At 50.9% G+C, this 27,640-nt stretch overlaps 1 protein-coding gene across 1 annotated transcript; it reads right to left on the reverse strand.

Moving 5' to 3' along the window:
• Nucleotides 1–26,760, reverse strand: LOC133359576 (E3 ubiquitin-protein ligase TRIM11-like). Its single transcript, XM_061578021.1, has 6 exons — nt 26,100–26,760; nt 25,739–25,834; nt 21,003–21,236; nt 20,136–20,158; nt 18,831–18,934; nt 1–1,046 (listed from the first exon to the last, which is right to left on the reverse strand). Exons 1-6 carry the CDS (start codon nt 26,664–26,666, stop codon nt 499–501), a joined length of 1,572 nt encoding a protein of 523 aa, XP_061434005.1. The 5' UTR covers nt 26,667–26,760; the 3' UTR covers nt 1–498.
• Nucleotides 26,761–27,640: the final 880 nt, after the last annotated feature.

Here is a 27,640-nt window from a genome sequence, read left to right on the forward strand (position 1 = left end):
CACACTGCACACATGACTCTCTATACACTAAAAACAAAGATCCCCAGTGTTGCCTTAACAGACTATTAAGGCAAGTGCTGCTAGTGAATAGCACCTATGAAGGCCAGCCTGGCGGAGACCCGCCTTTGTATCCCCTTGGGCGATAATTACTCATCGCACCAGGTACTCATTTGAGGCTGATTCGACCTAGGAGAGACCCAAGACCGATTCAGATAATAGTTATCAATGGTGTTGGTAAACCGGTCATGGGCCTCCCCTAGGTCGTCTCAGCCTCAAATAAGTACCTGGTGCGATGAGTAAACATCGCCACTTGGGAGACAAAGGCGGCCAGGCGTGGTGGTGGCCACCCACACCCTCGTGTGAAGTGCCGGCCTTTATATGTGCTTGCTGGCAGCACTTGCCCCTACAGCCTGTTCACACTATACGGGGGTATCTGTCTTTGTGTGCACAAGTCTGGGCGTTGTGCCCGTTCCTCTGCGCTGCTCACACTCCGTGCTCTCAGGATGCACGACTCAGATCCAGAATCCTCACTGAGTCACCATCACTCAACACACACAGTGCGGGGTAGAGCGGTTGACTAAACGAGTGGTGGACGGAGTGGAGCAGCTCCATGGAGTCGGCACGGTAAAACGACAGCAGCCCCGCCTCCCAGTGCAGGTGACACCCGACTCTCCGGGGAGGATCCCTCACCGGCACTGAGGTCTTCACACCACCATGATACACTGAGCAGCTGTTGGAATTTTTATATAAAACCCAGGATGAGTCGTTCTGTCCCAGCCCGCACTCTTTACCACTCCCTTTCAGTGCGATCGTCCCGTACGCGACTCCAACCATCCAAATCCCCGCCACACCCCCCACGTCCACCTCCCAGTAGTGCTGACCCGACGAGAAGCTCTCGGTGCACAGGGCTTGTAGCCAGTGATCAAAGCGGTGTGGTTGATCGGGGCGACCCTGGGAGACAGCGGTCCGCGTCACCGTTCTGAGGTCTGAGGAAATCTGGAGGATGTTGTGGGCCGAGTTTGGGTCCACAGTCGGTGAGCGTCCGTCTGCAGTAACGATAATCACAGTAGCCGTGTTAACAACAGCACCACTATAACAATAGCACTCGTGCACTAACACGCACGTACACTACAATAGAGCAATTCATAGCGAGCATTGTTATACAACGTTGTAATGCGTAGCTATCAGTGTGATGACATGTAACGGGCACTTTGTTAATCCACTGCTGGATGAGGGCCTCCCTACACCGTTGCGGGTCGCGAGGGATGTTTGACCATACTTCACCACGCCGGTCACCGCGCGTTGGCGAAGGCAGGCGGCACGGCTGGCGAGAGCACAGAAGTACAGTACAGCGGTGCGTTTGTTTGCCCCGCCATCTGCTGCCCCGCCACGTAGCCCCGCAGCCAGTAGCACCTGCTAGGCAGGGTGGTGACTGCCCCGCCACGTGGCCCCGCAGCCTGTAGCACCTGCTAGGCAGGGTGGTGACTGCCCCGCCACGTGGCCCCGCAGCCTGTAGCACCTGCTAGGCAGGGTGGTGGTGGCCTTGCCCAGGCCCAGCCCCTGCGGGGCTTTGCGAGGTGCCAGGAGGTGGGGCGCTCTGTGTGCTGGGGCTGCAAGATTTGGGGAGAATCTCGAATTGCGATTTGATTTGCGATTACATTTTTTTAAGTCGAGCTTCAATTCAATAGTCACTGTGTAATAAATTTAAAACATGTGATGGAGCATGATATCAAAATATGAACTGCTCTGTATATTCTAATGCAAGGATGAGAACTTAAAATATATGAATTGCTTCGAACATGTATTTATTAAAAAAATAATTATTGAAAAAGAACAGTTAAATATAGAACAATTGTCAAGTTAAATAAATAAAGTTATAATAAAAAATATAAACAATTCCAATAACAAAGTAATGACTTTTCAAATCGCAAAAAATAGCAGCCTTTGCGATTTGCTAATCGTATTGTCTCAAATTGCGACTTCAATTTGAAATCGATTATTCGTTCAGCCCTACTGTGTGGTAGTGCCCGTGGGAGGCAGTGGATCGCAGCAGCGTGGATATCAACACCGCCGTAGCGTCTATGTGTGTGTACAACAAACACAAACATCTCCCGTGTGTCACCTTTCACAGGCTGTAGGGGCAAGTGGTGTTGGTGAGCACCTGTGAAGGCCGGCACGGCACACGAGGTGGGTGTGATAATGTAGTGATGTACACTCGTGTGTGTGTGTGATAGTGTAGTGATGTACACTCGTGTCTGTGATAGTGTAGTGATGTACACTCGTGTGTGTGTGTGATAGTGTAGTGATGTACACTCGTGTCTGTGATAGTGTAGTGATGTACACTCGTGTGTGTGTGATAGTGTAGTGATGTACACTCGTGTGTGTGTGATAGTGTAGTGATGTACACTCGTGTGTGTGTGTGATAGTGTAGTGATGTACACTCGTGTGTGTGTGATAGTGTAGTGATGTACACTCGTGTGTGTGTGGTAGTGTAGTGATGTACACTGTGTGTGTGATAGTGTAGTGATGTACACTCGTGTGTGTGTGTGATAGTGTAGTGATGTAAACTCGTGTGTGTGTGGTAGTGTAGTAATGTACACTGTGTGTGATAGTGTAGTGATGTACACTCGTGTGTGTGTGTGATAGTGTAGTGATGTAATCTCGTATGTGTGTGGTAGTGTAGTGATGTACACTGTGTGTGTGATAGTGTAGTGATGTACACTCGTGTGTGTGTGTGATAGTGTAGTGATGTACACTCCTGTGTGTGTGTGATAGTGTAGTGATGTAAACTCGTGTGTGTGGTAGTGTAGTGATGTACACTGTGTGTGTGATAGTGTAGTGATATACACTCGTGTGTGTGTCATAGTGTAGTGATGTACACTCGTGTGTGTGATTGTGGAGTCATGTACACTCGTGTGTGTGTCATAGTGTAGTGATGTACACTCGTGTGTGTGTGATTGTGGAGTGATGTAAACTCGTGTGTGTGATAGTGTAGTGATTTACACTCGTGTGTGTGTGTGATAGTGTAGTGATGTACACTCATGTGTGTGTGTGTGTGATAGTGCAGTGATGTACACTCGTGTGTGTGTGTGATAGTGTAGTGATGTCCACTCGTGTGTGTGTGATAGTGTAATGGTGATAACTACTCGCGGTTCGCAAGCTGTGAGAGAGCAGTTGGTAAACAAGGTTTTCCCGCTCAATCAAACATTTAGGGTCAAATGGGGTGAGGTAGGATCCAAACGCCAGATTGGGAAGAACCAATTATAATAATAATAGTTCAATTCGTAACGCGCGCAAATTTGCAGACGCAACTCAGAGGCGCAGAGCCAAGCTCAGAGTCGCTCAAAAGCATGATTGTAGAGGTGAGTTTTTAAGTGTCTCTTGAAGGAGGCGATTGAGGTGATGCTGCGAATGTGCAGAGGGATATCGTTCCAGACTGTTGGGGCTGCCACCGAGAAGCGGCGCATAGACATGACCATCCTGGATCTTGGTATCAAGAGGAGGTCGTGAGTCTCGTTGCGCAGGCATCTGCCGTGTGCTGAGCTGCAAGTTGTCAATAATGAAGAAAGGTACGGCAGGCAGGCGGATATGAAGGCATTGTGGCAGAGGCAGGCGGTCTTGTAGATGACCCTACTGGCGATGGGGAGCCAGTTGAGAGCACGGAGACAAGCTAATGAGTCGAGACGGGGATGAGTGTGGGCAATGACGACGCGTGCTAGGTTATTTTGTAGTCTTTGAAGTTTCTTTAGGTTGCCAGCGGAGGTCCGGACTAGGACGGAGTTACAATAGTCAAGGCGAGACTCAACTATGCAACATGCCAAAGTGTTGGCAATTTCAGTAGAGATGAGAGGACGTATGTGTCTAAGAGCCTTCAGGTGAAAGTTACATGAGCTGATGATATGGTTGGTTTGACGGTCGAAGGATAAAGTTGAATCTAGGATGACACCGAGGTAGCTGAAGTGGTCGGTGAACTTGATGCTGTGACCGAAGATGTGTATGTGTGTGGGGAGTGCTGCTGAATTGAGACGTTGCTTGGTACCTAACATGATGGCCACTGACTTTTTCGGATTAAGGGCTAGGTTGTGTGCAGTGAACCATTGTTGCACGGCGGTGGTACATTCCGAGAGCCTCTCGAATCCAGATGCATTGCTAGAATCGATGGCGGTGAATAGAATCGTGTCATCCGCGTATGAGTGATGCTTAACACCGAAGCTTGCAATGAGCCGGCCGATCGGGGAAGTGTAGGCTGTGAAGAGCCAGGGGACCTAGAACAGAGCCCTGGGGAACCCCGCATAATGCTGTTGTTTCAGGCGATGTGGACATGCCCACCCTGACTGAAGATTGCCGGTCAGAAAGGTACGAAACTATCCGCTTGAGTGCTGAGCCGCATATACCGAAGTCGGATTTCAGGAGGGAAGTAAGGAGCGAATGGTTGATGGTGTCGAAGGCTGACGAAATGTCCAGACTTACAAGTGCAACAGTTGAACCGGAATCAATGATCGTTTAAATGTCATCGAGCACTCTAGTGAGTGCTGTTTCTGTGGAATAGTTTTGACGGTAAGCTGACTGGAAGCAGCAGTAGTTTGCGGAGGAGGTGACGTGTGGTTTTAGCTGGGCGAGGGCTAGTTGTTCAAGGAGTTTAGAGAGGTTCGAGAGGTTAGTGATGGGACGATAACTAGATGGGTCATCCGGATCTAGACTTGGTTTCTTTAACAAGGGAGAAACCAGGCCAGATTTGAGGTTGGACGGAAAACACCCCGAAGAGAAGGAGGCATTTGCGATGTTCCTGATCATGATGGCGAGTTCCGGAGCACATTGCTTGAACAAGGAATCTGGGAGCACGTCGAGTGGAGATGACTTCAAATGAAGTGATTCAATTAAAGAGAAAACGTCTTTTGTAGACACCGGCTTTAGCATAATTAGAAAAGTGTCTGGGTTAGTGCTTACAATTTTAGGTACCATGAGCGGGGTACAATGGTGCAATGTGTCAGTAGACGTGCACGAGTTTGCAACGGCGATTAGCTTGTTGTTGAAGTAAGTATGAAAAGAGGTGGCAAGTTTCAGTGAGGCAAGGGGATCGCTAAGATGAGGGACCATAGTGCTACCAGGATGGAAAAGATCTTTGATTGTTTTCCATAGAATGCGCGGTTTTCTGGTTGCTTTTTTGATGCGTTCCTCAATGTGGGAGGAACGTGAGACAAGGATTAGTTTGTTAGTTTTCCTGCAGGCGACTCTGTAAGCAAGTCGATCAGCAGGTAGACCACTGCGGGATGCGATACGTTCAAGGCGCCTCCTGGTTCGCTTAGCAATGATGGCATCTCTTGAGAGCCAGTGAGTGTCGTGAGAAGACTGCCTAGCGGTTCGTGATTTTTATGGAGCTAGTTTGTCCAGCGCCGCCCTCATGTCAGCTTCTAGTTGGAGAGCGCAGACGGTTGGATCCGATGATGGGGATAACATTGAAAGCAAGTTTGCAAGGAGGTGACGAAAAGCAGAAAATTCGATACCCTTAAAATTACGCAAGTTGCGGGTGAATTTGATGGTGATTGGCTTCGGAAATTGGAGGGAAGAAAGTATGAGGCGGTGGTCGGAGTAACCAGTTTGGAAAACTCCCAGTGCAGTGATGCGTCGGTGCTGGTTAGGTTCCAGAACCAGGTTGAGCATGCTCTCAACGTTTGTTGACGAAGCTCTGGTGGGGCCTGAGTTTGTGATGACCAGGTTATGGCAGGCCAAAGTTGACTCAAGGTGACTATCGATGGAGGCTGGGGTATTGCCGGGGCAATTAAAGTCACCTGTAAGCACGAGCCTGTGAGATGGGTTAGGAATCAGATATAGGAATTCCGAAAGCTCATTTAAGAAGGTGTTGATGCTGCCATCTGGAGGGCGATAGATGGAAATAATGGAAAAGCACTCGTTAGTAGTAGGGGATATGGACTGGACCTCGAATGTGGCCTGAGCCATTGGTAGATAGAGCTCTTTAATTTTCAAGTGAGCATTGTAAACAACCGCTAAGCCACCAACCCGCTGGTTAGTTGCGCAAGGTTTATGTAAAACCTTGTATCCTGGGGGCGCAACTTCCAGAGAGATGGCTGGCGGGGAGTCTTGCCTGCACCAGGTCTCAGTGATGAGCAAAAGGTCGATGTGGTGGTCCGAGATGGTGTCGTGAATCAGGGCTGATTTATTGGTGATGGAGCGTGCGTTGAGTAGGCCGAGGCAAATGTGTGAAAGTAGATGTGAAGATCCGTGCAGGTGAGGCATCGAGGGAATGGAGGAGTTGGCTGGTTCGATTACGACCTGTGAACGGCGGCCCCTACCACCTCTGCAACCACGGTGCCGATGCAGTCTCCGACGTTGGCCTCGGAGAAGCCCAAGGACAGAGAGCGTCCTCAGGAGCGCGGGTTGCAGGTGCAGATGATGAAGAGATGGTGCATGTCGTAGCCCTATTATATCAGCCCGAGCTGCAACGATGGTGCTGATGAAGGGGCCCGGATTCGGGTGGACTCCAATCAGCGGCTCTGCTGCCCTGAGCAGCAAGTCGAGGTGTTGTTGTCCAAGCTCCACGCTGTCAGCAAGCACTTCCCCGTACGTAGCGGATGCAAACACGCCCGTGTAAACACTCGTTGAGCGCGTACACGGGCGTACGCCCGTGTACGCGCTCAACGTGGCCGGGGATTGGTTAACCCGGCCACGAACAGGTATAAAAGCTGGAGCGCTGAGAGCTCTTGGAAGTTCTGCTACACGAAGACCCAAGCTGGCTGAAGACAGCAAGGACCCTGGACCAAGCCTTCCAGCCCTTATCAGGGCTGGGGCTCAGTGTAACCAGTGGTCAGAGGAGATAGGTCCTGGATAGGACCCTGGCTCCCAGCCTTCCCGCCCTTGTGAGGGCGAAGGTCTCGAAAGATCAGAGGTCGGTGACCCGCCAGGCCAGCGGCGGGTCAGTGTGCCTCCCCTAGGTCCCAGCTGGAGGATGCTAGGCTAGCGGGGGAGATAGTCGGCAAATCCAGAGTCTGTAGCTCCTCAGGATAGCGGGTACGGGGACCGTATACTCCTTGTGTTAGGTATAGCAAGTATTGGTGAATAAAAGCGCGTGGCCTCGAAGAAGTCTCCGTCTCCATCAAGAACATTACAACTGGTGTCAGAGTGGCCAAGAACTTCGCCTACATGGAGACCAGACAGAAGGCGCTCACCAGGGCCTCGGACAAGGAGGTCGATGCCGACGCTGATCCAGAGGCGGGAGCGCCATTTCCGGGGGACGGGTCCGCAGCGGCGGGCTCGCATTCTCCGGGCCCATCAGGGAGTCGCCATCGCCGGGATGGGCGATCCAGTCGGCCCACGCTCGGCTGGCCAATCTCCTGCATGCCGCTGCCTCCATCCTCGACGAGCTCACGCTGGGGTAGCGGGGGCTGCGAGGGGAGGACCAGGCCAGAGACTGGGGGCCGGGTCTGCCGAAACACACGGGATTCCCGCGCAGGGTGTTGACGTCATCTCCAGCCGGGGATACGTCACTGCCGCCGGAAGTGCTGCAGCCGTGAGCGACGTCACTTCCACCGAGGGTTTCGACACTTCCGCAGGAAATGACGTCAGCTGCCCCGGAAGTCACGTGGACCAGGGGTCATGCGTCACTTCCGGTCCTGGAGGCCTCCTATGCGAGGCTGTCGCGTCTGCAGAGATGGGGCCGCCGCTGCTGCAGGACATTTTATCATCTGACGGCGCTACAAACGCCACGCTCGGGCCACAGCTCGCCTCGGGGGAAGACTACGTTCCTGGACTGCAACAGCGCTTGCCGTCTCTACAAGTCTTCACGGCTAAAGGTGGAGACTGGGCAGTGTTTGCCCGACGATTTGTGGCAAATGCGGAGACGGCAGGGTGGACTGCGGACATCGCTCTCCGAGCCTTGCCTTCCGCACTGGACGACGTCGCTCTGGCCATGTTCCTCCTCATCCCACGGAAGGCTCGCTCCACGCTACAAGATGCCCTCGATCGGATGGCCTTGGTGTACAGGCCTCCATCAGAAACCAGGCATCGCTTCGCGAGTCGGAGGAGGGAGGCCGACGAGACACCCCTCACCTACCAGAGTGCGCTGATGGCGCTGGCTCAAGCTGCCTGCCCTCGAATGGACGACGTGGGCCTTGACTCCATTGTGCTGGAGAAGATGTTGCTGCTGGCTCGGGAGTTACAGATCGCCGTTCACGTCAAGGACGAGGCGAATCTCTCCTCACTGGGCGCTTCCCAGTATCTACATACAGAGCTGCTTCTCCAGCGAGTCGGGCAGGTGGCGGCGTGTGCTATGCGTGCGGCTGCGCGGGAAGACGAGGTCCTGGATAACCAGGCCTTCGCATCGCAGCACGCCGCAAGCTGGAGAGCGGCCGACCGGCCTCGCCAGAGGGAGCCCCGGCGAAGACACGACTCCCCGCGGGCATGGGGCCGTGTCACATGCTACAATTGCGGCCAGCAGGGTCACCTGGCATCGGGCTGCCCAGCTCCTCGACGCCGTGCTCCGGGTCGCCCGCCATCGTCCAACCGCTCGCCTGCCGCTCCACAAGAACCGCAGGCATGTCGCGACACCTCACGCATCGGGTACCTGCCCTCATCTCATACACTGCGTTTCCATACACCACTCTGTCACGTTGGGTTGAGTGGTCAGAGCCAGGATGGGGTTGACGTTTGGCAGCCACTCCGACCAGTTCAGTGGTCGGAGTTGGCCCACAGGGTTGTCGCTGCGGCTACGGGCTCTTCGGTTATTATCGGCGCCATTGAGGGGGTTGATTTTCGATTGTTGGTTGATACGGGCGCTTCAGCTACTATAATTTCGGACCTCATATACAATGTGCTGCCCCAGAAATGTCAGGCGCTAGCACCAGTTTCCATCCCTTGCTTTGCAGCGAATGGGGGTTCCTTGGGAATTATTGGGCAAATAACGGCACAAATTTGTATTGGCGATATTAAAGTAACGGGTCCCATTTTGGTTTCTGAGACCCTTGCCGTTCCCTGTTTGATGGGCATGGACTTCCTCGGCAAAATGTCCATTAAAATATTAATCGAAAAAGGCTGCATTGAGCTCCCTTCGGGCCGCCAGATGGCGTTCCTGCCTTCGGCCACCGGGCTACGCACGGCTTGCGCGACTGTTCCGGCTATGGCGTCCCAAACTGTACGAATTCCGCCGGGCGCGCAAATGTTAGTTCCGCTTCGGTTACGGAAACCGCTCGGGTTAGAAACAATGTCGGGTATTTTGCTGGCTCCTTCCAATACGGCCGTAGGGGGGTTGGAGCTAGTGGGAGCACAAACACTTGTGCCTGCTGAGGGACAACCCTTCATTCAGGTGTTGAATGCAGGGTTGCGGACAAAGGTTGTGCACCAGGGGGCTGTGATTGCCCATGCACCGTTGCCACTCCACACGGACTCCGTCGTGGCTCAGGTAGATGATACGTCAGGGTCTGAGGCGCAGTCTGATACCGATGAGGGTTGGATGGATTCTCTCTGTTCAGGGGCTGAAAATCTTTCCGAGTCCCAGTGATTGAAATTGCGTACGTTACTCCGTGAATTCCCCAATGTTTTTAGTAAGCACAAATTCGATGTCGGGTGCACTAATCTATTGAAACACCACATTGATAAGGGAGAGTCCGCTCCCATTTGGCAAAATCCGTTTCGGTTAAGCCCGGCAGAGAAAGAACATGTCCGGTTGGCAGTGAACGACATGCTTGCCGCGGACATTGTGGATCCCTCCAACACCGATTGTGCTCGTGAAGAAGCATGATGGCAGTTTGATATTGTGTGGATTTTCGAAAACTTAACAAAGTTTCGTTGGCGGACACGTATCCGCTTCCTCGCATGGACGAGTCACTCGATGCCTTGGCGGGGGCGTGGAACTTTTCTACCTTGGACCTTTTATCTGGATTTTGGCAACTGCCTTTGGATGAGGCATCTAAACCGAAGACCGCGTTTCGTACACCACGAGGCCTTTATCAATTTAATCGGTTACCCATGGGATTGCACTCAGCTCCGGCGACGTTCCAGAGATTGATGGAGCTGGTCCTCGCTGGGCTGCAGTGGAACTCATGTCTCATCTATTTGGACGACATAATTATTTTCAGCCGCACGTTTGAGGAACATTTGGAGAGATTGAGGGCTGTGTTTGTTAGGATGTGGACCGCTAACCTTAATTTCAAGCCTCAGAAGTGTTTCCTATTGCGGGAATCGGTGCGGTACCTCGGGCACATTGTCAGTCGTACGGGCATAGCCACCGACCCCGCAAAAACTGATTGTGTAAGGACGTGGCCAACACCCACGTCTGTAGGAGAAGTCCGCAACTTTATAGGCTTCGCGTCCTATTACCGCCGGTTTGTTGAGGGGTTTGTAACGATTGCGAAACCTCTTCATGCTTTAACAGCTAAGGGGGCCAAGTTCCATTTGGGGGATGCAGCGGACGGGGCGTTCAAGGCGCTTCGCGATGCCCTCGTCAGTGCCCCTCCCTTGTGCTACCCAGATTTCACATTGCCCTTTATCCTGGACACTGACGCCAGCAATACCGGCATTGGCGCAGTGCTCTCGCAGGTCGTGGACGGGGTCGAACGCGTCGTTGCCTACGGCAGCAGGGTGCTGTCTCCGGCGAAACAACGTTATTGCGTTACTCACCGTGAACTGCTCGCTATTGTCGTGTTTATACAACAATATCGTCCGTACCTGTACGGCAGGCATTTTATGGTTCGTTCTGATCATGCGGCACTGCAGTATGCGCTAAAAATAGACCAGCCATTCGGCCAGTTTTCACGATGGCTCGAGGTCCTACAGGATTACAAGTTCACGGTAACATACCGGAAGGGTACGCGACATTCAAACGCTGATGGCCTGTCGCGCCTTCCTCCGGGAGATGGTTGTGCGTGCTTTATGGGCTCTGGGAGATGCAAGTCAGCTACGGGGGCTATACCGGCTTCTCCGATTGTGGCGGGGTCAGAGGTGGTCGACGGGGAGCCTGTCCCCATTGTTGACTCGCAGGAGTTGGTCGCTCGCGACTCGCTGCTCGACCTGCCCCTAGATGAATTGGGACGGTTTCAGATGGAGGACGTTTCCCTCCTTAGGTTACGCCGTCGGGCCGAACGTGCGGGAAATTTCCTGGAGGGTATTGGAGCTGTCGTGTTGCGTGATGGTCTCCTCATGTCATGGGATGCCAGCTCGCGGTGTTATAAAATCGTCGTCCCCACCGCTCTGCGGGGCAGGGCCGTGTGGGCGGTGCACGAACGCATCCTGCATTTGGGCATTCACAAAACGCTCGCCACGCTGCAATTGGATTTTTTTTGGCCGGGGATGGCAAGCGATGTCGCCGACCTGTTAAATAGTTGTACGCAGTGTGCGCGGCGGAAACACCCGTCTAGGGAGGCCTGCCCATCCCTTCAGTCGATTCGGGTGTCCCGGGTCAACGAGCTGGTGGCACTTAGACATTCTGGGTCCTTTTCCTGTCACCGCTCGGGGTAATAAGTACCTACTGGTTGGGGTTGAGTATTTCACCCGTTGGCCTATGGCCTGGGCCCTCCACAACCAGTCGGCGGCAGCCATTGCAGAGGCGTTCCTCCAGGGCTATGTCCTGGATAAGGGCGCCCCGGAACGGCTGCTGACCGACCAGGGAAAAAACTTCTCATCTAACCTTCTGCGGGAGGTCTGTGACCTTCTGGGTACACAGAAGGTGCGAACTTCCCCCTACCACCCGCAGACCGATGGTATGGTCGAGCGTCTGCACCGTACTATTGCTTCGATGTTGTGCCATCAGGTGGATGAGGCACAGTTGGATTGGGACCTGCGTATACCTGGGGTTCTGGCCGCATATCGTTTGGCACCTCATGCGGCCACGGGCTATTCGCCCTTTTACTTAATGTACGGCAGGGATGTTGACCCCCCCAATGGGCGAATGAGCGTCTGTATGATCGCTGGGTTTCAGTATACAAATGGTCCGTAGGGGATAAGGCATGGCTGCACTGTCCCCAGGTACCGCTGTCAACGTCATCTACATTGCTCAGACCCTGGCGAGGTCCGGTGGACATTGTTCGGGTCGTTCGAGACCAGTGTGTTAGGGTCGCATGCGGACGGCGCTCGTGGTACGTTCACCCTTCGCGCCTGAAACCCTATGTCGCATCGCGCACTCACACATCTTCATCTCGCAGGGGCCATTCGCGTGATGTGTCCGGCATGCCGGGGGAGGGTTTTTGTGATCCTGGTGTTGCTCCACACCCTCCCGCCGCTCCTTCGGATGTTGCAGGTGTGAGTCCACCAAGGGTGGCCTCACCGAAAGATCGGGGAGCTGCCCGACCGCCTGGCCTGCAGGAAGACGGCTCACGGGCTCAATCCCCGGCCTCTCGGGACGTGCCGGACGCCCATCGTCTAGCCCCTCCCGACCCTCCGCAGGGAACGCTGAACTCTTCCGATGGACCTGCCACACGGACTCGCTCGAAGTGTCCCAGGTTCTCGATACCTGATCCGACGCATACACACCGCCCCCCCTCCCTGGGCCCCTGGCGTTCGGTGGGGGGTGTGGGCGTGCAGTTGACCCAGGTCCTTGGTGTGGTGTGTCCACAGTGTTCATATGTACAGGCGGGTTGGGGTAAATTATTGTGGTTTGTTGTTGTTGTTGGTTTGTTGTTATTGTTGTTACTGTTGCTTTGAGGCTCACGCATTGTTTTTTTCTTCACGCTTCCGAGTTCCTGTTCCTTGTATTATTGTTGGGGTTGTGAATTGTGTTGCAGCCGGGACGGCTGAGTGCTGTACAGGGGGGGGGGGGGTGATGTAGTGGTGATAACTACTCGCGGTTCACAAGCTGTGAGAGAGCAATTGGTAAACAAGGTTTTCCCGCTCAATCAAACAGTTAGGGTCAAATGGGGTGAGGTAGGATCCAAACGCCAGATTGGGAAGAACCAATTGAAGGGGTCCAAGAGGTGGCCGGGGATTGGTTAACCCGGCCACGAACAGGTATAAAAGCTGGAGCGCTGAGAACTCTTGGAAGTTCTGCTACACGAAGACCCAAGTCGGCTGAAGACAGCTAGGACCCTGGACCAAGCCTTCCAGCCCTTGTCAGGGCTGGGGCTCAGTGTAACCATTGGTCAGGGGAGATAGGTCCTGGATAGGAACCTGGCTCCCAGCCTTCCCGCCCTTGTGAGGGCGAAGGTCTCAAGAGACCAGAGGTTGGGGACCTGCCGGGCCAGCGGCGGGTCAGTGTGCCTCCCCTAGGTCCCAGCCAGAGGACGCTAGGCTAGCGGGGGAGATAGCCAGCAAGTCCAGAGTCTGTAGCTCCTCAGGATAGCGGGTACGGGGACCGTATACCCCTTCTGTTAGGCATAGCAAGTATTGGTGAAAAAAAGCGTGTGGCCTCTAAGAAGTCTCCGTCTCCTTCAAGAACATTACAATAGTGTAGTGATGTATCCTCGTGTGTGTGTGTCTGTGTGATAGTGTAGTGATGTACACTCGTGTGTGTGTGTCTGTGTGATAGTGTAGTGATGTTCACTCGTGTGTGTGTCTGTGTGATAGTGTAGTGATGTTCACTCGAGTGTGTGATAGTGTAGTGATGTACACTCGTGTGTGTTTGTGATAGTGTAGTGATGTACACTCGTGTGTGTGTGTGTGAGAAAGTGTAGTGATGTACACTCGTGTGTGTGATAGTGTAGTGATGTACACTCGTGTGTGTGATAGTGTAGTGATGTACACTCGTGTGTGTGTGTGTGTGAGATAGTGTAATGATGTACACTCGTGTATGTGTGTGATAGTGTAGTGATGTACACTGTGTTTGTGATGATGTAGTGATGTACACTCGTGTGTGTGTGATAGTGTAGTAATGTACACTCGTGTGTGTGTCATAGTGTAGTGATGTACACTCGTGTGTGTGTGTGATTGTGGAGTGATGTACACTCGTGTGTGTGATCGTGTAGTGATGTACACTGTGTGTGATAGTGTAGTGATGTACACTCGTGTGTATATGTGTGTGTGATAGTGTAGTGATGTACACTCTCGGTCCGGCAAAACAACCTCCTACCTCCTCGCGGTGCCGTCGTGGGCAGTGCTGTGGGGGGAGGGACAATGCCCATTGGCCTCTCCCCTCATGGCGTCTGTGACCACCACAGTGGCTAAACGGGGGCTCTGGACGGGTGCGAGGGGCTGGTAACCCCTCCACCTTCAATAAATTACCACGAAACCACGAATTAAACATAAACCTGTAACTAATAAGCTTGTGCCGGAGGCCCCGGGGGGGTCAGGCTTTTATGACGTCTCCTGGCCAAACCCCATTTGGCGGAGCCAGGAGATTGAATCTCCACCCTCGGGGCTCCTCCAGAAACAACAAAAAACCATTGCGGATGGCCACGTGGAATGTTCTAACGCTCACTGCGGAGGAGAGGCTGCCACTCCTTTGTCGGGAGCTGGACCGGTACCACCTGGATCTCTGCGGCATTCAGGAGGTCCGGTGGACCGGTTCTGGCTCCTGCCACCATAAGGGGTGGACAGTCCTCTACTCGGGGCAGGAGACTGCCAAACAACAGGGTGTGGCTCTTCTTCTGAACAAAAGAATGAAGGGGGCGTGGGAGCGTGGCGGTGAGGTGTGGGAAGCTGTAAGCCCCAGGATACTTTGGGCTCGCCTTCCCATCAACCGGAGGCGAGGAGTGGTGGTCGTGGTTACTTATGCCCCCACCGAAGACGAACATCCGTGGAGGGATGCAGGCAAAGCCGATGAGTCGGACGCTTTCTATGATCTCCTGTCACAGGTGCTGGCTAAAGTGGCCACTCTTGACAGAGTCATCTTGTTGGGTGACTTCAATGCCCGAGTTGGTCATGATGCTGGCACCTGGTCTGGAGTGATTGGAAGGCATGGGCCAGATCAGCTCAATAACAACGGTAGGAGGCTGCTAGATTTTTGTGCAGCCCATGGGCTTGTAATTACCAACACGCTCTTCCGGCATCGGCGCATCCACACAACATCATGGATGCATGCCGGGTCCAAGCAAGAACATCTACTGGACTACATAGTGACGGACCAGCGGATGCGAGCCCATGTCCTTGACACCAGGACCTACCTTGGAGCTGATCTGCCATCTGACCATCGACTAGTCATCTGTAAGATGCGCCTGCCATTCTTCCACTCCGGTGGTGGGTGTACACCCAGGATCCCATTCCAACCAAAAGTGGCCTGGTCTCAGTTAGCTGATGAAAGTTGCAAGCGAGAATTTCATCATCGCTTGCAGCTGGGGTTGGCATCGTCCCCCACTCCACCTGATGTCGAGGGTAAATGGGCGAGGTTTAAGACTGTGACTCATGCAGCTGCAATGGCTGCTTTGGGTACGCGTTCCAGACCTCCCCAGAAACCCTGGCTGACAGAGGAGGTGTTCAGGTTAATTGAGAAAAAGCGACAGGCCCACTCTCATCGGCTACAGCATCCCACGTCAGAGAATGAGGAGGTTTACTGCAGCCTTCGCTCGGAGGTTCGGAGAGCCGTAAGGCGCTGCAAGGATGGGTGGTGGTCGCGGGTTGCTGAGGAGATGGAATTTGCCTCAGTGGCCCGCGATCACAAATCACTATTTAACTCCATCAAAAAAGTAACCTGCAGCACCACAGCTATTACTATCATTAGCGGAAAAAACGGTGATCCAATCTTCGACCCCCAGGAACAGGTTTGCAGATTTGCTGAGCATTTCTGTGAGGTCCTGGGGGAGGGAAAATCTCTCAGCCAGGAAAACATCATGGCACAAAGTGGGGATAACCCTGCTGAGGCTGCGGTGCCTCAAATATTGGAGGTCACCCCTTGTGAGTGGCTAGCTGAGGTGCCATCTGTTGAGGAAGTACTGAAGGCGATCCGGAGTCTGAGAACAGGAAAGGCACCGGGCAGAGATGATCTCCCAAGCGAAATGCTGAGGGAGGGTGGCGCTTGTGCACAGACTGCCCTATATGACATCATAACAACAGTCTGGACCGCTGGACGGGTACCGCAGGATTGGAAGGATGCCCTGGTGGTCCCCCTCTTTAAGAAGGGGGACCGCACAGACTGTAACAACTACAGGGGCATCTCACTCCTCAGTGTGCCGGGAAAGGTCCTGGCAAGGATTATTCAACATCGCCTTGCTAGGCACGCTGAGGAGAGGCTTGCGGAACCCCAATGCGGTTTCAGGAAAAGGCGGTCCTGTACAGATGCCATATTTTCTGTCCGTCTGCTACAGCAGAGGTGTAGGGAATTCCAACAAGACCTACATCTCTGCTTTATTGACCTGGTCAAGGCCTATGATACCATCAGTAGGCCTGGGCTCGGGGTTATTCTTCGTGCTTTCGGAGTCCCTGACCCTCTGCTCACGATCATTATGGACCTTCATGATGGTGAGCGGGCCCGGGTAAAACTACGTGGCCGGGAGTCGGAGCCTTTCCCTGTACACTTTGGGGTGCGACAGGGATGTCCTCTGGCTCCCACATTATTTAACATCTATTTCGACTGCGTAGTTCGTGAAGCCTTCAATAGCTGTAACGGGGGAATTTCCATTTGGTACAGATATAATGGGAGGCTGATCAACGCCCGGGTGCGATCAAGGGATGGCTCCCTATTGGTCAACCACGTTATGTATGCCGATGATTTGGTAATAGCTGCTCATTCAGAAGAGGAGTTGAAGACGCTGCTGCTGAGACTGGAGCATGCCACTAAGAGGTGGGGCCTTACCATCAGCCCCACCAAAACTAAGCACCTGCCTGAGTATTTTGTACCATCGGACACTCCACCCCCACAACTCCCAATCGGTGATGGGGCAGTTGTGGAGAGAGTGGAGAGTTTCCCATACCTGGGCAGTGTGCTTATGACCGGCTCCAGTTTATCAGCAGAGGTCTCACTCCGAATCAGTCGAGCGGCAATATCTTTTCATCGGTTGCGTAACGCTGTGTGGAAGCTACCTGGTCTGTCGCTTCGCACAAAGCTTCAGGTCTTCTCGGCCATGGTCATTCCCTCCCTTCTCTACGCTTGCGAAACGTGGACCCCCCTAATGGAGCATCTTCGTCTGTTGGAAACATTTAGGCTGGCCTGCCTATGATCCATCCTGGGTTTAACCAGGCTGGATTGTGTGAGCTCACACATCCTTGAAAGATCTGGGCAAAGTCCCATCGGTGAGCTCCTCCGGCAGGCAAGGCTGCGTTGGCTGGGTCATGTAGCCCGCATGCCCAGCTACCGCATGCCTAAACAGCTTTTGTTCGGCCGGATCGAGGGGGCTAAACGGGCACGGCACGGGCTAGAGAAGAGATGGAGTGATGTGGTACAGGAGGACGTGGAGCCGAGTGGACTTGCCGATGACTGGTACCAGCGGTGTCAAGATCGGCCTCAGTGGAGGAGGCTCGTGAAGGACGCTACTGGGCAGTTAGAGGCAGTCGCCCTCCAACAACAACGGAGGGCGGAGGAGCGACGCTCACAACAACGAGTGGAGCGGCGGGTGGCTAAAGCACAGCAAGTTGGTACAGTAGGTGGCACAGGTGGTGCATCAGCCAGTCATCTCGGTCAGTCGACCCGTGGCACCTGCTGGGTCTGCCCCGTGACCTCCTGCCAGCGGGCGTTTGACACTTCACGTGTCCTCAAGGTGCACTTGGCCTGGCACAAGCGTCGTGGTGACGTCACCGCCACTTAGTGGCGAATGGCGGTTGTTGTTGTTGATGTACACTCGTGTGTGAGTGATAGTGTAGTGATGTACACTCGTGTGTGTGTGTGTGAGAGTGCAGTGATGTACACTCGTGTGTGTGTGATAGTGTAGTGATTTACACTCGTGTGTGTGTGTGTGTGATAGTGTAGTGATGTACACTGGTGTGTGTGTGTGAAAGTGTAGTGATGTACACTCGTGTGTGTGTGTGATAGTGTAGTGATGTACACTCGTGTGTGTGATAGTGTAGTGATGTACACTCGTGTGTGTGTGATAGTGTAATGATGTACACTTGTGTATGTGTGTGTGTGAGAGTGTAGTGATGTACACTCGTGTGTGTGTGATTGTGTAGTGATTTACACTCGTGTGTGTGTGATTGTGTAGTGATTTACACTCGTGTGTGTGTGATAGTGTAGTGATGAACACTCGTGTGTGTGTTTGTGATAGTGTAGTGATGTACACTCGTGTGTGTGTGTGATAGTGTAGTGATGTACACTCGTGTGTGTGTGTGTGAGAGAGTGTAGTGATGTACACTCGTGTGTGTGTGATTGTGTAGTGATTTACACTCGTGTGTGTGTGTGATAGTGTAGTGATGTACACTCGTGTGTGTGTGTGATAGTGTAGTGATGAACACTCGTGTGTGTGTTTGTGATAGTGTAGTGATGTACACTCGTGTGTGTGTGTGATAGTGTAGTGATGTACACTCGTGTGTGTGTGTGTGAGAGAGTGTAGTGATGTACACTCGTGTGTGTGTGATAGTGTAGTGATGTACACTCGTGTGTGTGTGTGATAGTGTAGTGATGTACACTCGTGTGTGTGTGTGATAGTGTAGTGATGTACACTCGTGTGTGTGTGATAGTGTAGTGATGTACACTCGTGTGTGTGTGATAGTGTAATGATGTACACTCGTGTATGTGTGTGATAGTTTAGTGATGTACACTCGTGTGTGTGTGTGTGTGATAGTGTAGTGATGTACACTTGTGTGCCTGTGATAGTGTCGTGATGTACACTCGTGTGGGTGATAGTGTAGTGATGTACACTCGTGTGTGTGTGTGTGATAGTGTAGTGAGCGGGATTCACACTCGGGACACCAGGTTCGTAGCGCAGCGCACTAACCACGACACTACCGCTCCGCAACATACATGTACAAACCAAAGTACATGCACAATAACAGACGCACACATAGCAAGATTCCGTGGAACTCACACATGAATGCCAGCAGGTTGATCACAGCTCCCTGCAGGGCTCTGATAGAGGCGATGTCTTTTTCACTGGGAGATGACGGTGGAGATCCCTTCTGAGTGTCTCTCCTGTGAGACCAGAACCAGCAGTGACTCACACAGCCCGTGTCTTACACAACACCAACACACACAGCATCATCTCACAGCAGCATCACACAGAATCACACAGCATCATCACTCACAGCATCACACAGCCCTGTCTTACCCAGCATCATCTTATGAAAAATAAGAATAGGTTTTGCCCATTCTGGCAATAAACTAGGTGCTCTGATGTTCAAAGACCAAATAGATATATTTTGTAAGGAATCAAATCTGCATTAACCACACGTACTTGTGGTGATCAAGCAAACAAACATTCTCTGATAATTATATGTGATGCAATGCCTTTAAATATGATTGGCCTAGAACAGAGACAGCCTTCTTTATGGCCTAGTCTCACCAGTGTCAGACCAGAGAACGCCAAAGGTGAACAGTGAGCATGTTTGTTTGCAGGTTCATCACAAGTACGCGTGGTTTAATGCAGGCTTGAGTACTTGCCAAAGGTAGCTATTGCTGTTTGAACATCTTAACACCTGTTTTATTGCCAGAAAGGGTAAAACCTATTCTTATTTTTCATACTATTGTAGTGACATAGAATCGGACACATAGCATAGCTCTGGCTGCTGACAGGGAATGGGATATGCAGCTTACAGCAGCCCTGACTGACAGCAGGTCACGTGATAGATCAGAGATGGATGTAGGGGAAGGGTCACTAAAGGGACATATCGAGAACCTGCTAGTAGGTTCCAGAAGAGGGGCGTGGCCAGGGCAGAGCCAGGCCACGCTGACAGTATAAGAGGGGCCCCAGGAGGGGACCTCGGGGCTGTCGTGTGGAGTGGGATCCTGTCGTGCTCCTGCTGCTAGAGTCTTCATCTTCGTCTCCATCTTCACCATCTCAGCGTCGCCAGTCAGGCAGTCTACTAGCTGTCCTGACTGGGAATCGTAGTTACCAAGTGTGAACTGTTAAGGCCGACTTCTACTCTTAGTGTCTCTGAGTCAGTCACTACACTATGATACCGGCAAAAAGGTCCCATAATACAGTATCATTTCACACAGCATCATACCACACATCATCATCACGCACAACATCATCACACAGCATCAATATACACCATCACTCACAGGATCCTACCACACATCATCATTATACACATTATCATAATCACGCAGCCCATGTCCCACACACGGCGTCACCCCATGTGTTAATTTGTGTGACTTCATGAGTCCATACCGGTTTGTCTCCTTTAGGTGAACCTGCAGGAGTCAGACAAAGGGGGCACGAGTCAGTTCACCTCCAGCCATGTTAACCACACGGTGATTGGTAGACGCGATGAGCTGGGCTGTGCTCAGCGATTCGCATATGTCCGGTGTTGTTGGTTGTAAACAAGATGAAGCCGTCGACTCGTTTGGACTCGATGGTTCTCAACAGCAAGGTGTGGCCTCTCAAACCGTTGCCACTGTGTACCCAATGTCACAGGAAGAGGCGTCCGTAGCACTCGATGTCGATTCGCAGTGATTGGGAACCAACATTCAAAATAAGTACGCACTGTGAGGGTGAATTACACCCAGAGAATCGCATAAACAGACGTCGATAGTTTAACAGGATAAACATTTTTTGAAGCAGGCATTGGACTCATCAGCAGTCAGTGCTGAAAAACAAAGCCCCCTGGATTTCCTTAAGTTAAAAGCACTTCTATTTTCAGCATGACTGATGGTTGGTCTACATTTGGTTACATTACTAATTAAAATGTAGTGTGAAGAAGTCTCAATCTGTTGCACATTACAGGACCATGCGGTTACAATTTTAAATGCCAACATCTGCATACATTGCCAACCGATTAACTCGAGGGATTTGCGTGTTAATCGTTTATTTATGAATTGGAATTTCAACAGTAATTTCTATTTTTATCAGAATATACAAATTCACGTCAGTGGACTTGATTCCTCATTTAATTTCAGAATGCATGGGCTATACATTGTATTGGCAATGCAAGATGCTTTATCCTTGCGTTGAGTTACATCGCATGTGCCATGTTTAAAAAAACGCAACGAATATACGCGAACTGGGGCACTTGCCCTGGCTCCTTGAGTGCTCTACCTGCAGGAACGTGAGCGAGTCCCTCTCCTCCTGCAGAGCGCGCAGGCGCGTAGCTGCGGCCTGGAGGTTGCTGATCTCACGCTCGTAATGAGCGATGTTCTCCTTGATCTGGGACAGCAGCTCATGCCCCTTCACGTCCACGCGATCCAGAGCTGCCTTCTCGTCTTCATCCAGCGTCGCCCTCATACGGGTGAACTCGCCTGAGATGCGAACCTTGGTCTGGACCATGGAATCCTGCAAAGGGGCATGCGATAGATTCTATCAATTCATATACCATGCTGTGAAGACCAAAGCCACATTTTCTTAGGTTTTTTCGGTAAAGTCACGTAGGTAAAAATGTTAAATTAATAAAAGTAAAATAAAATAAAAATCACGACGTTTCGGAATGGTAGCTCTTGTAATCTCTCATTTACTTGATACAGCTGTCGTGGCTGTGACGGTTCCACCTGAAGACAGAAGCTTGTGTTGCCTCCGAAACGTCTTGATTTTTATTTTATTTTACTTTTATTAATTTTTACTTTTTACCTACTTGACTTTACCGAAAAAACTGAAGAATATGAATCCTTGCAGTCACGAAAGCTTCAAATCCAAAGTCACATTGTTTTCTGGATATTTCAAACCTAGATTTCCCTGCCTTGACATTGTCGTTGAGCTCCCGCTTAACAGGTCAATAACTTTAAGTATCTAGGTGTTATCTTGTCCTTCACATTGATAATCTGGCCAGTAATTATATAGTCCAAGCCACCATCCTCCCCATCTTTGACTCCTGTGTAATCATCGACCGCCTAGCCTCTTGTTCCATTATACCACCTGGCCGCCCGCTTTGACCTTGATGCCTCCATATCAATGCATGATTAAATCCTCTGTATCACCTCTAATTTGTCCCCCTGGATACCTTCATCCTTAACGTTCTTTTGAACAAAACTGACAAATACGTGTAAAGACAGTACAGGGGACTAACGGTCACAAGGGGTAATGACAGGGGAATTGGCATGGGAAGAGACTAGGGACCACAAGGGATAATGACAGGTTAAGTGACAGACAGGGGAAGGATCTGGGTCTACGACAAGGATCGAGAATAGGGGCTGTGGCCAAATGATAGAAGGGAGCAGGTGCGGATCAGGGGCCGAGAGCCATTCAGAAGGTTCTAGAGAAGGGTCGTGGCCAAGGGTCAAGGGATGGCCATGCTGGGCTTTAAAGGGGTCGAGAGGAGAGGCTCGAGGCTGCTGTTGGAGTCGGGGTCTTCGCCTGTCAAGTGAACGTGTCTTCAATAAAGATAATCACAAGATCAGTGTTTCCTGGAGTCGTTACATATGTAAGCACCTCCTAACTCCGCAAATTCCCAGTCGCAGCTTCAAAAGTATATCTCTATTCCTAAAAATAAAATCTATTATTAAAACTAGGTTTGGTGACACGTCCTTCCAGGCTGCTCCTACTCACGTTACTGGAATGTCCTTGCTTCTCAGCCTCGGCTGGGCTCCCTCCCCACCCTCCAAATTTATTAGAGAGCTGCGTGATGAGTGTGATGTGAACCAGTTCTGGATTTTACCTTCAGCAAACCGCACTGACCAGCACAACTAAGTATGGCCAACTAGCCTCAATGATCAACACGATGTGGGGAAACCTTCGTCCAGAAGTGTATTGGTGAGGATCTGTAAATTATTTACAAAATAGATAAGCACACACATCGCCTTCCTCATAGATCTGTCTCTCCACGTGAATAATACAAGTATTTTGTACACAATCTATTGGCCCGGTGGCCTTTTGGGATTGTATAATTATAGCATAACTGTATTCATTCAGTGCAAGCAAACTCTGGACTGGTTTTGGCATGCAGTGTCTCATCAGCAGTCAGGCTCGCTTAAATTAATGCAGGTGAACTGCTAGGTGTTATAGACAATGACCCTCTATGATATAGATCTTAGTCAGATGAAATGTTTTTTGATGCATAAAGAGTCGGAGGGTAACAGCCAAACCCTCAGACTCTCTGAGTTGCATAGCCCTTTTGGATGCCTTGGCATTAACTGGCTGGGGTTTCAATCTTGATTTTAAGCTTTCGTGACTGCAGGTATCCATACTCTTTGGTTCTTTTGGTAAAGTCACGTAGGTTGGGGTATCACTAACATGGCCGCCTTTGCTCCCTTAGCCTCGATGTATCGATGGCTCTTGCTCTTCTATGGGCTGTATGTCTCACTGACACGGCCACCATGGCCCTGTGCACGCTTTTCTCTCACAGCGCAGTGGCCAGAGCCGCAGCTTGTATTTAACCAGGTTAAGTCATAACGTCCTGCCGTTTGACTGTTACCCTCCGACTCTCTGAGTTGCATTGCCCTGTTGGATGCCTTTGCATTAACGGGCTAGGGTATCACTAACATGGCCGCCTTTGAACCCTTAGTCTCGATGTATCGATGGCTCTTGCTGTTTTATCGGCTGTATGTCTCACTGGCACAGCCACCATGGCCTTTTATGCACCTTCCTCTCACAGCACAGCGGCCAGCGCCGTAGCTTGTGTTACACATAGACTTTACATTAACTTGCTAATCTCCCTAATCCCTAATCTCCCATTAACATCCCATTAACACTGCTACTGTGCGCATGTACGGCCATATGCGGTGACTCAAGCTCATTAACTTTGACATGCTAATCTCTCTCCCTAATCTCTCTCCCCATCAACTCAAACATAAAACCCCTTGTTGTAACAGCTCTATCGTTATTTTCTTCCTGGTTCATCAGTTCTGCTACTGGATTTTTTCGCCTGAGGACGACCGCTTGTATTGTAATCGAAACGTCGTGATTTTGTTTTCTACCTATGTGACTTTACCGAAAGAACCAAAGAATATGGATTCCTGCAGTCACGAAAGCTTCAAATCAATACAAAAGGGTCCATGCCTATAATTACAGGGCAGTACATCAGCCTTACCTCAAGCAATCCTGACTCTGATACAGAGACACTGGGTGTGGAAATCGGTCTAGAGTTTGCTTGTACCCATTCAATACTTTGGAAAGATGCACTCCCACGTCGTGGGGCTGATGGGATGTATACATTTTTCTTATGATTTTTATACAAAGGCAGATACATGATGGAGATGTTTTATCTGTCAATAGAGCGAGACCAGCTGCGCTTGGCCCGCGACTGGAAAATGCTAGCTGACATTGGCCGGCAACTTGTGTTTCCTCCGGAGATCGCAACCACCACCCTAAGACCTGACATGGTGCTCTGGTCCAGTTCGCTCAAGAAGGTCTTCATCATTGAGCTCACAGTACCCTGGGAGGACATAGTAGATGAGGCTTATGAGCGAAAACATCTGCGCTATGCCGATCTAGCTGCCGAAGCACGGCATCATGGCTGGAACACAGAAGTCCGACCAGTGGAGGTGGGCTGCAGAGGTTTTGTGGCAACATCTACAACCAGACTGCTTAGAGACCTGGGAATTAAGGGCCAGAGCCAGCGTTCGGCAATCAAAGCTGTATCGGAGGCGGCAGAAGGCAGCAGTCAGTGGCTCTGGATGAAGAGGAAAGACCCCAGCTGGGCCCCAAAGTGAGAGGGCTGGGAGGTATGCAGTCAACAATGCTTGACTCAGGGAGAAGGACACCCCTGCCATGCATAGTCCCATGGGATGTTGGCTATCAACAACAAGGCAACTCCTATGACTAATTGGGAATGGGACGCAAGCGTAGGATTGATCACCCTGTCGCTGGCCGCCTTTGGGGAGGGTGTATAGTATAAAAGGCCGAAACACCCTAGGAACCAAAGGTTCACTACTGACGATGCGCTCCCCAAATTTCACCAGGCTCACTGTTCATGAACTCTTGGAAGTGCTTGCACAAAGGATAGTAACATCTCATCCTGTGTTCTTTGGAATCTGAATTTGTTACTTATATTCTCCACGTTTTTTTTGTAAATTATGAATATCACCAGCTGACCTGATGCCCTGCATTACAATGGATACTTCTGCATGCGAAAACACAAACAGGCTCATCGCTAAATCGTTGGAGACATATCAAAATTAGAGACAATTACGTAATTATCCTTAGCAATAAAATGTACGGCACTAAGAGTTAATCACATCACGCACCTGGGGGGGGGGGTCAGATATTTATGACGATGTGTGACGAGGGGGGAGGGGGTGAGAAATGTGACGTCACATCAAAATGCGCAACTTTAAATAAACACGTTCTACTTTATTAAATATACTTTTTAATGTTTTCTCCTACAACACCAGAGTGCAGCGCCACATTAAATACACACTACAATGACAATAGTTAGACTCTGTTATGTTTGCTTGAGAGTTGGGTGCGTGTCGTGAGAACATAATTTTTCCAGCATTCCCAGCACTCTCTTGAAGTCGTGTCTCTTGTGTTTATGCTAGCATTTAACAGCCAATTTACTGTCACTTCATCTTCATTTTCACTCGTTTAATTTCTAGCGTCTAATTCAATGCAGTCATTGCTCCATACTGCGTCATTTTATCTCAATCATTGCAAGTTATTCGAGTTTACCTGCGAAGTGCTTTGCAATCTATGATTTTTTTCATGATTCTTTTTTTAAACGTTGCATTTTTTTAACATTTATATTTCAAGTCCCCATAGCCATAATAAAGCAATATCCTGCAGTTATTACACAATGACTCAAGACTAACAAAATTTACTTGAATCTACGGAGTTGTTCTCACAGGACGAGAGTCAGACTCCACGCAGGGTGGAGGTCACAGGGTCACAGAGTCCACGCGTGGTACCTGCACGTCCTTGCGAGCGGCCTTCATCCGTCCCACGGACGCCTCCGCCTCCCTCCTCTTCTCCTCCACCGCTCGCGTCTCTGCTCCAACTCCATTCTGTAAGAGACGAAGCCACCAGAGGAGACTCAACTTCCTATGTGGCTCCCTCTCAGCCCCACTCCACACGGAGGCCTCCACAGTGATCGTTCTATAACTGCCCATCAGAAAAGAGTCCAAAGAATTCAGCTTGAAAGAAAAAAAGAGCGTGGAGAATCATCCCACCCTGATGGTTTTGATTAAATGAAATGTTGTTGTAGCACTCTTATGGGCTCAGGTACTGTTCGCTCCTGAGTGACTCCAACTCAACCCACGCGGGCCTCACCTTCCGTGTCTGATGCTCATCCTCCAGTGTGATAAACTTATGACCCGTGTGGTCTCCTGCGATGGTGCAGTCCCTGCACACGAGGCTGAGGTCTTGCTTGCAGTAGAACTTGAGCTCCTCTTTGTGCCTCCTGCACTTGCGTTCTTCAAGGTTCACAACTGGTGAAACTAGGACGTGATCATTAAACTTCTTCTTCTCCAGGTGAGGCGCGAGGTGTTCCATGCAGAAGGATGTGTCACACTTGAGGCAAGTCTTCACTGCAAGCGTCTTGCCATTTGGGCAGTGGTCACAGAAAACAACACCAGCAGCAGCAGCCATGGTCTCAGTCACTTGCAGCTGCTCTATGAGGTTGCCGATCGTCACGTTCCTGGTCAGCTGGGGTCGTCGAGGGAAAGTCTTGCGGCACTGCGGGCAGCAGTAGGAGTTTGTCTCCTTCCAGGCATCCTCCAGGCACTGGAGGCAGAACGAGTGGCCGCAGGTCAGCGTGGAGGGGCAGACAAACGTGTCCAGGCAGATGGAGCAGGTCAACTCACGGTCCACGTTCTCAGCGGGAGCTGTGCTCGCCATGACCCGAGGATGCACCCAAAATAGTTTCTCACTGTGGCTCAGAGAATATATTTCAACAAAAATATTTTTTCTTTATAATATCGTGAGATGTTGATTACCATTGATGAGGTGTGTACTCTGTTCAGGAAACGCTGTGAGCAGCTCACACAGCAGAGACAAGCAAGGAAATGAACTGACTTCACCTGTTGTTTAGTTATGAATAACTTGAGAAACGCCCTGGAATGTTCCACGCGGCGGCCACGCTCACCTGTGTAGACGTGGCGTTACACTCACGCACTGTTAGCTAAAATTGCTTTTTGTGTTTATTTTGTTGTCCTTCCCCTGCACTTCCGATTAGCACAGTTGGCTCCGTACGATGGGAAAGAAGTTCAACATAGCTTTGACTGGTCTCAAGTGATGTAATTTTTGAACAAACAAAACCCAGCAGCAGCCAGGGACACAGCGATAATGGTTTGTCCCACAGGTCTCATTCTCTCCTTCTGAAATCTGTGAAAGGGGTTTATTCCTGGGGGAGATGTTCTCCCTTGTGGATGGCAGCTGGTTAGTAGTGTGTGTGGATGGTGAGTGGTGAGTAGTGTGTGTGGATGGTGAGTAGTGTGTAGATGATGAGTGGTCAATATTTTTTGTATCAAGGCTCACAGACAAGAAACAAGGATTTGTAATTACGTTACACGGGGTTACAAACCTCACGAGCCACCCCCATGGAATGTGCTCAGATGTTTAAGGAATGTAAAAACAAGCCCCGCATCACACAAACCTGTCTAGATGTACCTGTAGATTCGCGCCTTTGGCTTTAACCAGTGCCAACAATGGACTTTGTAAGAACATGATCACAATCGTAAAAATAACACATCCTGAGATGCAGGCTTTCGATTCCAAGCAGTCGCCTGTAATTAAACGCGGTTCTCCGGTGAAACGAGTTGATGGCTTAAGCCCCATTATCAACGCCAGGCATGAACACAAACGCATACAGA

Source organism: Lethenteron reissneri, chromosome 65, assembly GCF_015708825.2.
Source record: "Lethenteron reissneri isolate LAM-NWPU_2019-01 chromosome 65, ASM1570882v1, whole genome shotgun sequence".
NCBI classification, from domain to species: Eukaryota; Metazoa; Chordata; class Hyperoartia; order Petromyzontiformes; family Petromyzontidae; genus Lethenteron; species Lethenteron reissneri.

What these genes read in the sequence shown, in the direction of transcription:
- LOC133359576 (XM_061578021.1), bottom strand. Translation starts at nt 26,666, where the DNA reads ATGGCGAGCACAGCTCCCGCTGAGAACGTGGACCGTGAGTTGACCTGC. An exon ending in ATGAGCATCAGACACGGAAG is followed by an intron (nt 25,835 to 26,099) that starts GTGAGGCCCGCG and finishes CGTCTCTTACAG; the next exon opens with AATGGAGTTGGAGCAGAGAC. An exon ending in CACCTAAAGGAGACAAACCG is followed by an intron (nt 18,935 to 20,135) that starts GTATGGACTCAT and finishes CTGGTCTCACAG; the next exon opens with GAGAGACACTCAGAAGGGAT.